We start from the raw sequence: 13,228 nt of genomic DNA on the forward strand, positions 1-13,228 counted from the left end.
TTTTGCCTGAACATTTATATTATTTCTCCCATAACTTATTGCACAAATATCTTCCATGATTGAATGTCTAATGCATAATTATAGTTTGCCATTTCTTGTAACTCTGACTTTTTGCTACCCTACTATATGTAAAATGAACTAAAGAGGATGGCACTGATTAACAAAAGTCACGCTGAAGAGTTCATTCTACTAGGCTCTGTTCACCGCCCTTGGTTAGAACTTTCTTTATTCATTATTCTTCTCACAACATACCCGATGGCCATGATTGGAAACATTACCATCATTCTGGTATCCAAGTTAGACACTCATCTACAAAGCCCCATGTATTTCTTTCTCACTAACCTCTCCTTCTTAGACATGTGTTACACCACAAGCATTGTGCCTCAGATGCTGTTTAACTTGGGAACTTCTAAGAAGACCATCAGTTATTTGGGGTGTATAGTTCAGCTTTATTTCTTTAGCATAATGGGGAGCACAGAATGTCTACTCTTGGCTCTCATGTCTTTTGATCGCTGCTGAGAGCCATAGCCAAGTAGGAATGACACATGGCATTTTTGGTTGAAAGGTGACCCCAGCAAGCCATTGAGATGATAATGATTATGTTAAGATGCGCACTCAGTTGGAGATTAGACCCCTGCTGTCTGCCTAGGCCTGCTACTTTGGAGCTCTCCAGGGACTCCAGGAGAGTTCCCATTGGTTGGGGAAGTGCGGTAGGAGGAAATTCCAGAGTAGGGATTTCCTGTTGGTGGAGTGTGTCCCGGGAGAAGGCCGCATGTGTGGCATTGGTGGGAGTTTTGGAAATAAAGTTTGTTCCTGTTTGAGTGGCTCATGATTTTGTGCCCAGCCAGACTGCAGCATTTGGCGGCCCGTACGGGGAACGCCTGAAGCTCAGAGGTAAGTGAAATTGCTCACCCCTGAGGGAAGGTGAGAGAATGGGTGACCATTTCAAAAAACAATGTGTCTGGTTTTGATTTATTTTGTTTTTGTTTCAAGCTGTCTATCCCTAGAAATTTCTCAGGCAAACTTGGAAAAATGGTTGGCTCAATGTTTGAAGTTATTCGGCCCTGAGGAAGAGATAATTGATACAATGATTTTTTGTTCCGTTTTTGTTTCATTCTGTTTCGGTTTTGTTTTGTGTTATCTTATTGGGTTGAGTTATCTTTATAGTAGATTAGAAATTAGTAAAAAACAAACCAAAAGAGTGTTAAGTAAATTGTTAGAGGTCCAGACTATGGTAGAAAACATGTTAGATCAAGAAAAAGAGAAGGTCTCTCAAGCTAGTCAGATAGAGGAAGAAAATTTAAAGGAAGAAAGCTTAGAGGAGAAACAGCTATCGGGGGGAAGCTACAACAGGAGGCAGCTACTAACTCCATTCTATCACCAGAGGGCGTAATTCAACCAGCAGCTCCACCTATGGAGACAGCTGAGTGACCCTCAACCCCCGTAGTTGATAGATGAAATCCTGGAACAGGACCTCAAAGATTACCATGCCCTGTACTTGAGCAGGCAGGAAGGCAGCGAATTCACCGTGCTCTAGATTTCAAAACAGTGAAGCAGTTAAAGGAGGTTGTAACAACCTATGGTCCCCAAGCACCCTTCACCGTAAGCATGGTCGAATCCATTACCAACTTGGACATGACGCCAGAAGATTGGGCTAGTGCTGAGAGCCATAGCTAACTAAGAAAGACACATGGCAATTTCCTTGTCAGCCTACCCCATGTTGCTTAGAGGGAGGACTCTCCATTGTGGAAATGGGCTTGCCTTGGACCCAGGTCATTTGCAGTGACATTGCATGAATGTTTGAGTAAGGTGACCCTGCTCAAGGGCCAGGGAGGATCCGGGTTTAGGGCGGGTCAGGGTTTAGGGCAGATCGGGGTTTAGGGTGATCCGGGTTTAGGGCGGTTCCAGGTTTAAGGTGTATCCTGCTGGGAGTAGGGCATATCCTGCTGCCTCCAGGCACCCTCTCCTTGAGTTTCTGTTGAGTTCTCGCGGGATTCAGAGAATATTTTGGGATGCAGAGCCCAGTGGAGGTGTGGATTTTCCCAGAACATGCGTGTAGAGTGCTGGTGAGAGTTCGAGAATAAAGAGTTGCTGTTTGAATCTACAAGGTGTGTGGTGGCTCATGATTTTGTGCCCAGCTAGACTGTGGCATTTGGTGCCCCATACGGGGAATGTCTGAAGTTTGGAGGTAAGTGAAATTTCTCACCCTTGAGGAAGAGAGAAAGAATGGGTGAGCATTTCAAAAAACAATGTGTTCTTGTTTTGATTTATTTTGTTTTTAATTCAAGTTGCCTGTTCCTAGAAATTTCTCAGGCAAACTGGGGAAAACGTTTGACTCAAGGTTTGAAGTTGTTTGCCCCTGAGGAAGAGAAATTGTTAGAGGAAGGAGGCACACCAGTAAGACCAAGAACAGTCATGATGTATGTTAATACAGTACAAAAATGTAGCCCATGGCTTTTTGAAGATGAGTTATTAAGTATATCAATGGGACCATCATGGTATCCTGTAGAAGAATTTTTCTTCAACAAGAAAGAGATGGCTAGTTCTGTTTACTACACTTGTCTAAGATCTTGGTTTTTACAGACATCTGATTAATTTACAAAGCTAAAGTGTTAAAATATCAACCACTAAATATAAAATCAAGTACTCTTTACTTATTAAGTTACATAAGGTAATATATTTAAACATTATGTGTGTTTTCATAAATTGGTAAATGAAAAAAAAAAAGTTAAATATTGCATTGGTCTGTGTCTTTGCTGAAACAAGGTTACTAAGTGTTAAGATTCTATCAGGTGTAATTTATATACAAAGAGTATAAGAAGTTTCAGTTGGGTTTCAATTATACTATTATAGTACCATAAAAAAAAAACATGAAAATATTTCATCTTATTAAAGTGGAGTAATTTGTCTAAACCAGACATTGTATAAGAGTTGTTTCAGAATGTGAATTTATAAAAAGGGTTAATGGTTAAAAAAGAGATATAAAAAGATTCAAGATGTGGAAATATATTTTAATATAAAAGGTTAAAGGAAAAAGAAATGTTTCTAGATGAGATAATCTCTGTGATAAAGTAAAAAGTTGTAAAATGCCATTTAAAAAGATTTTGAGGAAACTAGACTTACTTTAAAAGCTTGAGAAAGGAAGAAAGAAGAAAAAGGTATTTGTGCATGGCAGATTGAGACAAAGCTTCTTAATGGAGTAAAAAAAAAAGCCTTTAGTTAAAGGGCAGCCATGTAAACTAACATTAAGCGATTTAAACAGAATCTAAGCCTCGTTTAAAAGAGTGAAGCTGTAGGTGGTGAAAAAGTACATTTAAAAGTACAGTATAGATGATAATTGGAAGGCTTTAAAAGGTTAAATTAAAGGTGGTTAAGATGCCTTCATGGCGGAGGAAAGATTGCATCATTTGAAGCCTAGTTAATCTTAAAAGCATTACTTTAAAAAAACATGAAAATGGGAAGATAATAGGATAAAAGATACTTAGATAAAAAAGATTAAAAATTTGAAGTGAAAAGCTTTAAAGACAGAAGTATAGAAAGTTAAAAAGAAAAAAAAATATATAGAAAAGATGTAGGAAGATAAAAAAGATGTAGGAAGACAAGAATTTTAAACCCACAAAATAGGAAACAAAAGAAAACTAAGAGGAGAAAAAGCAACTAAGGGTGAATGTACAAACCTTAGGGGGAAAAAAAAACTAGAAGATAGAAATAAGATAGAAAATAGTTGAAAATGTCAAGTAAAGTTATTTCAGATAAAAAAATACAAAAAGCTAAGACAACTATTAGATACAGACATTCAAGATAGAATTAAAATGTACTTATTAATGCAAAAAGAGGGAATTGGAAAGGGGTATATATCCCCCAAAGATAGACTTAAAATAACACTTTTTACTCTAAACTTATTAATTTGGATTCATCAGGACTTAGTGCTGTGGAAAGACATATGTATCCAAAAAATGTACATAAGCCTAAGGAACTTTGGAAAGATATTCTAACAGGACAATGGAAAGGTCCTGACCCAGTGATTGTCTGGAGTCGGGGTTCTGTTTGTGTGTTTCCACAGGGAGAACTTACTTTCACCTCTCCTTTTCATTATATTTAATAATTCTGTTCAGGATAATGTCTCTTTAGCATCATTGCCAGAATTCCTATCTTCATCCCAGTGCCGGTGAAGACAAACATAAAACCAAACTACAGCTTCTTTGATAGCTATCACAGTAAACTGTATAAACTGATGCATCAATGAATATAACTCAACAAGTAATGCTCAATCAAGGAGTTGATTTACTTTGGGAGGAAATGGACATATTGATAGACTCCTCCGCTTTGAACTGCTTGCAGAACTTGCCTGGACTATGTATCACTTGTATACATTGTGAACTATCGTTTGGTGCAGCGAATTGTGGTAGTGCTGGCATATCTTTGCTGATGGTGTCACCAGTGATGCAATTTTTCCAAAGGAGCCATCAATTGGCTTGGTGTCGTGGCATTTCTGTATCCTCCTCCCTTCTGCTAGTGATGGTCTAAAATTTGGGGGCCAACAGAGGTGAGGCAAAGTACCTCACTGCCCCACTGGCACCAAGGACAAATTTGGGGGCCAACAGAGGTGAGACAAAGAACCTCACCCCCCCACTGGTGCATAGGCCTATCCACAAGTATGGCTGTATGCTGGACCGATAGTCAGTGACGGGTATGATCCAATCACAGTGGTATCAACCTAAGACAGGAGGCTGACGCCTAGAGGTCAGTTCATCCGATGATGGGTAAGAACCATATGTTGAAATAGACAACCTACCAGGCACGGTCCCTAATCCACATTGCTTGTTGTTTAATTAATCAGAAAGGGGGAGATGCTGAGAGCCATAGCTAAGTAAGAATGACGCATGGCAATTTCCTTGTCAGCCTACCCCATGTTGCTTAGAGGGAGGACTCTCCATTGTGGAAATGGGCTTGCCTTGGACCCAGGTCATTTGCAGTGACATTGCATGAATGTTTGAGTAATTTGACCCTGCTCAAGGACCAGAGCGGATCCGGGTTTAGGGCGGATCAGGGTTTAGGGCGATCCAGGTTTAGTGCGGTTCCAGGTTTAAGGTGTATTCTGCTGGGAATAGGGCATATCCTGCTGCCTCCAGGCACCCGCTCCTTGAGTTCCCATTGATTTCTTGTGGGATTCAGAGAGTATTTTGGGATGCAGAGCCCAGTGGAGGTGTGGATTTTCCCAGAACGTGCATGTAGAGTGCCGGTGTATTTTCCCCAGAACGTGCGTGTAGAGTGCTGGTGAGAGTTCGGGAATAAAGAGTTGCTGTTTGAATCTACAAGGTGTGTGGTGGCTCGTGATTTTGTGCCCAGCTAGACTGCGGCAGGCTAGCATGTGTAAATCTGTGCTAAATGGAGGACAATATTTGTTATGGAAGGTTGCCAATAAGGAATTTTGCATGGAGACTGCTAGGCGAAATGCAGCAGCCGGTTACCCTCAAAGAAATCCAGATATGTTGTTAGGAAAAGGACCTTATGAGGGTCAATGGCAACAAACTGAATATGATCCTGCTATATATGCACAAATTGCTGCAGATGCAGTTAGGGCATGGAAGACTTTACAAGGACATGGAGATTTACAAGGTCAATTATCTAAGGAAATACAGAGAGCTGATGAACCTTACGCTGAATTTGTAGATAGGATTATTCAAACAGCTGTCAGAGTTGTTGGGGATACAGAAGAAGCAATGCCATTAATAAAACAACTGGCTTATGACCAAGCAAATCATTGCTGCAGAGAGGTTATTAGACCATGGAAACATGAAGATTTAAACACATATATTAAATTATGTAGAGACATTAATGAACAAGGACAAGTCTTGGCAGCTGCAGTACAACAGGCTTTAGATGCCAGGCCAAAAACATGCTACAGTTGTGAACAAACAGGGCATTTTAAAAGGAATCGCCCCATAGGAAAAGGGTTTAACAAAACTAGGTATCAAAAAAATAGAATACCGGGTATTTGCCGTAGAGGGAGAAATTGGGCTAATGAATGCCATTCTCAAACCACCATAGAGGGTATTCTGTTATCAAAAAATGGACAAGGACCAGATGTTTACCCATGATATCGTGGAAAAAGGCATCAGGCTCCATTGCCAAAAAACGACTGGGGGGCCCAATGTTCCGGGGCCCACAACCACAAATATACGGGGCAATGGAGGAACCCAGCAACACCATCAGGGTAGTGCCCAGGACACATTATTCATTAAATCCCTCATCAGACAAACCAGAGGGAGTGCAGGGTTGGGCATCTGCGCCTTCGCCAGAGCATTACTACCTCCAGAGATGGGAGTTCAAATCATTCCCACAGGAGTAAAAAGACCTCTTCCCCAAGGAACAGGAGGCTTACTATTGGGACACAGTTCTTCTACACCAAAAGTACTTATGATAAATCCTGGGGTAATTGATCCCGATTATGTAGGTGAAATAAAAATTATAGTTCTCCAAGAGGTATATCAGTAATTTCACCAGGAGATAGAATAGCACAGTTATTAATAATACCCAGCCTGCATGATAAATTTTCCAGTCATACTGTAGAAAGAGGTTCCAGGGGATTAGGCTCCACAGGTGTAGATTGGGCTATGCTGTCTTTAAATTTAGATTCTCGCCCCATGCTAAAAGTAAATTTTCAAGGACATGAATTTAATGGGCTACTGGACAAAGGTGCTGACCTTAGCATCATATCTCATCAAGAATGGCCAAAATATTGGCCATTAAAACAAGCCACTCAAATGCTTTGAGGCCTAGGAGTGGCAACTTATCCCCATAGAAGTGTAATGGTATTAGATTGGCAGGATCCTGAAGGATGTGAAGGAACTATACAGCCATATGTATTGGATCATCTTCCTATAAATTTATGGGGACGAGATGTCCTAGATCAATTAGATTTGACATTAACAAATAACATCAATCCGACTACTAGAGCTAGACAAGGTTTTAGGAAAGAAAAAAAAAAAAAAGATTAGGAGAACAAGAACAAGGCATAGCAGCACCAAATCAAATAGATCAAGAAATAAATAGACATGGATTGGGTTTTCAGAAGGGGCCACTGAGACAATCAAAATTACTTGGAAATCAGAAAGACCAATATGGGTTCTTCAGTGGACCCTGACTAAAGAAAAGATACAAGTAGCCCATGACCTGGTCAAACAACAATTAGTGTAGGGACATATACAACCTTCCATATCTCCCCATAATACTCCCATTTTTGTCATTAAAAAGAAATCTGGTAAATGGAGATTATTGCAAGATTTAAGAGCCATTAATAATGAGATTGTTATTATGGGACCTGCTCAATCAGGGATTCCTCAATTGTCTGCTTTGCCAAAAACCTGGTATGTTTTAACGATAGATATTAAAGATTTTTTTTTTTTTCATTCCAATTCATCCTGAGGATAGTCCACGTTTTGCATTTACAATCCCTGCACTGTATCATGAAGGTCCTGATCAGAGATATGAATGGAAAGTACTCCCTCAAGGGATGGCTAACAGCCCAACTATGTGTCAATTTTATGTTAACAAAGCAATCCAGCCACAAAATCAAAATCCTGAACTACAAAAATTTCACTATATGGATGATGTATTATTAGCACATAAAGATAAAAACACATTGCTGGAATGTTATGTCACACTTACAAATTTATTAAAAAAAATATAATCTAGAGATAGCAATAGACAAAGTACAATTAAATCTTCCAATGAATTATTTAGGAGTTCTATTATCCTCAACCATGGTCCTTCCACCAAAAATTCAAATACGAGTAGATAAACTCAAATCACTTAACGACTTTCAAAAGTTATTGGGAGACATAAATTGGATAAGGCCTTATCTAGGCATAACTACAGTAGAGCTGGGACCTTTATTTGATATCCTAAAAGGTCCATCAGATCCAAATTCACCCCGCATTTTAAGTCCTGAAGCAAAAAAATGCATTAAAAATTATTGAAACATATATGGAAAATATGCATTTGGATAGAATTGATATATTTGCCTTTATTATTTATTGTACTACCAACAAAAATATTCCTACAGGAGTATTTTGCCAAGAAGTTCCATTATTGGGGATACATTTCTCTTATTCTCCTAACACTCTTCTTACTAGGTATCTTGAGGCTGTAGGAGAATTAATACTCAAAGGAATAAAAGCAGCAAAGGGAGTATTTGGAATTTCTCCCAATAAAATTATTACTCCATATACTATGGATCAAATTGATGAGTTAGATAAAGAGTTAAATACTTTGGCAATAATCATGTGTAAATCTAATGTTTCATTTGATAATCACTTACTATCTAATCCTTTGTTGTCTTTTTGGTCCTCGCATCCTGTACTTTTTCCAAAAATGACAAGAAAAACACCTATCATGAATGCTCCAAATATATTCACTGATGGGTCAAATAATGGTACAGCAGCAGTAGTTACCCCTGATCAAACTCTTACATTTTTAGTACCCAAACAATCAGCTCAAAAGGTAGAGCTTAATGCAGTATTACAAGCTTTTGTGATGTTTAAAGATTCTGTATTTAATTTATTTTCTGATAGTCAGTATATAGTTAATGCTATAGTATCCCTTGAAGATGCTGGTAGGATTTCCCCTTCCTCTACTGTTTTCTCTTTTTTTCCACTTTACAAAATCTAATCTGGGACAGGAAAGATCCATTCTTTATAGGACATATCAGGGCACATACAGGATTGCCTGGAGCCCTTAGTTTGGGCAATGATTTAGCAGATAAAACTACACATGACATGCATATTTTCTCTACACTAGAAGAAGCTGCAAATTTTCATAAAAGGTTCGATGTCAATGGAATACTTTACAAAAGCATTTTAAAATAACTAAGGAACAAGCTAGACAAATAATAAAACAATGTCAAAATTGTGTGACCTTCTTACCACAAGTTAATCTTGGAGTCAATCCTAGAAGATTGATACCTAACCATATTTGGCAGATGGACGTCACACACTTGCCAAAATTTGGAAAATTAAATTATTTGCATGTTACAGTTGATACTTCTTCCGGATTTTTGATGGGCTCTCTTCATGCCAGAGAAAAAACCAAAAGATATTATAGCTCATTGCTTACAAAATTTTGCCACTCTGGGTGTTCCAATACAGTTAAAAACAGATAATGGTCCTTGCTATACCTCTAACTGTTTTAAACAATTTTGCTCATCATTTGGCATTACTCACATAACAGGAATTCCATACAATCCACAGGGACAAGGCATAGTTGAAAGAGCTCATCAAACTATTAAAATGTACTTATTAAAGCAAAAAGAGGGAATTAGAAAGGGGTATATATCCCCCAAAGATAAACTTAAAATAACCTTTTTACTCTAAACTTTTAAAATTTGGATTCATCAAGGCTTAGTGCTGCAGAAAGGCATATGTATCCAAGAAATGTACATAAGCCTAAGGTACTTTGGAAGTATATTCTAACAGGAAAATGGAAATGTCCTGACCCAGTGATTGTCTGGAGTCGGGGATCTGTTTGTGTGTTTCCACAGGGAGAACAGCAGCCGATTTGGATTCCAGAGAGACTAACCAAAGTGATTTCTACAGACCACAAAGAAGATGATTCGACTCAAATCCAAAACAGCTGATATCCAGAGCTCCAGCTTGGCTATTCTTACATCTTCGACAGTGATTAACCAGGATGCTTTTTTCAATATCTATTTTATTATTGCCTTTTCCCACATCATAAAGTTATATTTTATTTTGTGAGCTTAAACAGACCTAGGTTAATGTTTTTTTGATAAGTATTATTTTTTGACTGTAGAGTTTTTAAACATTGCAATGGAGATTTCACCTGTGTAAAGCTACAAGGCCTTTACTATTGTTTTATGTGTTGTACGTTTGTGTGCACACTTGTGTTTCATGTTGTATGTCTGTGTGTGTGTTGTCCATATATCATATATGAGGAGCGATCATGAAAAAATGGATCCGAATTTTTTTTTTTATTCACGTGATTTTAATGGTTTAATTTAAATGGGGTAAACAGCTGTTGAGGATTGTTTTATTATGTGAACAAATGAGGAGGTTAACAGATCTGCTTGTTTACTTTCACCTTTCCTTTTCACTATATTTAATAATTCTGTTCAGGATAATGTAAATTGTTCAGAAAATTGTTTTCTTAGTACCTGTTGGAATGTTACATATTTTTTTTTAGCCATCATTGCCAGAATTCCTATCTTCATCCCAGTGCTGGTGAAGACAAAAATAAAACCAAACTACAGCTTCTTTGATAGCTATCACAGTAAACTGTATAAACTGATGCATCAATGAATAACAACTCAACAAGTAATGCTCAATCAAGGAGTCAATTTAATTTGGGAGGAAATGGACATATTGATAGATTCCTCCACTTTGAACTGCTTGCAGAACTTGCCTGGACTATGTATCACTTGTATGCATTGTGAACTATCTGTTGGTGCAGTGAATTGTGGTAGTGCTGGCGTATCTTTGCTGATGGTGTCACCGGTGATACAATTTTTCCAAAGGAGCTGTCAATTGGCTTGGTGTCGTGGCATTTCTGTATCCTCCTCCCTTCTGCTAGTGATGGTCTAAAATTTGGGGGCCAACAGAGGTGAGGCAAAGAACCTCACTCCCCCACTGGCACCAAGGCCAAATTTGGGGGCCAACAGAGGTGAGGCAAAGACCCTCACCCCCCCACTGGTGCATAGGCCTATCCACAAGTATGGCTGTATGCTGGACCAGTAGTCAGTGACGGGTATGATCCAATTGCAGTGGTACCAACCTAAGACAGGAGGCTGACGCCTAGAGGTCAGCTCATCCAATGACGGGTAAGGACCATATGTTGTATTGGACAACCTACCAGGCAGGGTCCCTAAGCCACATTGCTTGTTGTTTAATTAAACAGAAGGGGGGAGATGCTGAGAGCCATAGCCAAGTAGGAATGACACATGGCATTTTTGGTTGAAAGGTGACCCTAACAAGCCATTGAGATGATAATGATTATGTTAAGATGCACATTCAATTGGAGATTAGACCTCTGCTGTCTGCCTAGGCCTGCTACTTTGGAGCTCTCCCAGGACTCCAGGGGAATTCCCATTGGTTGGGGAAGTGCGGTAGGAGGGAATTCTGGAGAAGGGATTTCCTGTTGGTGGAGTGTGTCCCAGTAGAAGGCCGTGTGTGTGGCATTGGCAGGACTTTTGGAAATAAAGTTTCTTCCTGCTTGAGTGGCTCGTGATTTTGTGCCCACCCAGACTGTGGCAGATCGCTATGTGGCCATCTGCAGACCTCTACACTACACCTTCATCATGAATCAGCACATCTGCGTCCTATTATTATCCATTTTGTGGCTGACTGGAATGATCTATGCAATCTCTGAAGCTTCTGTTAAATTAAAATTGCCAATGTATGGCATCAATAAACTGGATCACTTGTTGTGTGAGATTCCAGTTCTGATAAAGGCTGCCTGTGGGGAAAAGGAGGCTAATGAGCTCACACTCTCTGTGGTATGCATTTTTATAGTGGCTGTTCCTCTGTGTTTAATTTTTGCCTCATATGCTAGTATTGGACATGCCATATTTAAAATCAAATCTCCTGAAGGAAGTAAAAAGGCCTTTGGGACATGTTCCTGTCATCTAATTGTAGTTTTCTTATTTTATGGCCCAGGCATTAGCATGTACCTTCAGCCTCCCTCTTTCACCTCAAGAGACCAGCCTAAGTTCATGGCTCTATTCTATGGAGTAGTGACCCCTACACTCAATCCCTTCATCTATACCCTAAGGAATAAAGATGTGAAACGGGCATTAGGCAAAGTGATGTGGAGCATTTTCAGACCCACGTGACAGTTGTAAACATTAAATGAAATTATTTAACACTGTAGGTTTATATGAATTTCTCTAATAACTCATTCTAGTATCATAACTCTGAGTTAGATGTTCTTCTTGCAAGATATGTAATATTTCTTATGTGCTTTAAAATAATGTTAGTCAAGAATTATGCTCAGCTAATACACAACATTAGGAGCACTTTTGGAAAATACATTAAAATAATTTTATTCTGAAATTGTGCTGAGTATTAACATATTCAAATCATAAAGTGTGTTAAATTAACAATACAAATTATAAGTTCATTAGTTCAATATAAACCCTATAAAAATAGCATGTCACCATTTTCAAATGGGCTTCCTGTCACCTTTACCCAAGAAATATTTTCTTATTTCTCTGGGAGTTAATCCAAAGTCTATGTGAGCAGCATGGCTATAACTTGACTTTTTGTGTGAAGCACTCTATGTTTTCAAAGAATCATCATTCTTTTAAGTTTATCAAACTTTATTTATGTAAATAACATTGTTCCTTTAAAGATACATTGTAGAGGGTGTAGTGGCACAGATTTGTAATCTCAGTGATTTGGAAGACTGGGAAAGGAGAATTGTAACTTCAAGACCAGCCTTTGTAATTTAGGGATATCCTGTCTTAAAATAAAAATGGGCTGGGGGTGTACTTCAGTGTTAGAGTGCTCCAGGGTTCAATATTTGTGTATTTGTTTTATTTACTAACACACACAGAGAAAATGAATTGTAAGAGCTGCAAGTATAGCTCAATGGCAGAATATTTACCTACTGTGCTCAAAGCCCTTAATTTATAACCCAGCACTAAAAGAAAAAAGAAAAAAGTAAAAAAGCCAACATAATTAACAAGAAAGTTGTGTTGTGTTTTTAATCTAAAATTTACATTAAACATTAATATAAAGAGATAAAATATGGATGTTTCTTAATGTTCCTTTCAAATACCATAAGCATATGTCTTCTGAATCAGTGAGAGTACAAGGAAGTGATGATAACAATCATAATGAATGTCAATCTGGCAACATTTCTGTGCATAAACTGAAACAACCAGGAATGCCTTTGAAATCTGAAAAAAAAATCAATAGGAAAAAGCAATAATTTATATTTCTGGGATGAAAAACAACTCAATTATTTCAGCAAGCAATATTAGGGTTTTTTAAATTGATTTAAATTTGAATGCAAATAGTGCTCAAAATTTGATTCATTAAAAAATAAATGGAGATCTGGGAATGCAGCTCAGTGGTAGAGCTCGTGCCTCACATGTATAAGGAACTGGGTTCAATCCTCAGCACAACATAAAAATAAATAAATAAAGATATTGTGTCCATAAACAACATATATATATATGGAGTCCTAAAATTGTAATCACACTCTGTCT

General features: G+C 38.2%; 1 protein-coding gene across 1 annotated transcript; it reads left to right on the plus strand.

The window, feature by feature from the left end:
• Positions 1-147: 147 nt before the first annotated feature.
• Positions 148-11,848, plus strand: LOC139706157 (olfactory receptor 2B6-like). Its single transcript, XM_071613847.1, has 2 exons — positions 148-511; positions 11,271-11,848. Exons 1-2 carry the CDS (start codon positions 148-150, stop codon positions 11,846-11,848), a joined length of 942 nt encoding a protein of 313 aa, XP_071469948.1.
• The last annotated feature ends 1,380 nt before the right edge of the window (positions 11,849-13,228 follow it).

The sequence above is a fragment of the Marmota flaviventris genome, chromosome 6 (genome assembly GCF_047511675.1).
Source record: "Marmota flaviventris isolate mMarFla1 chromosome 6, mMarFla1.hap1, whole genome shotgun sequence".
Lineage (NCBI taxonomy): Eukaryota > Metazoa > Chordata > Mammalia > Rodentia > Sciuridae > Marmota > Marmota flaviventris.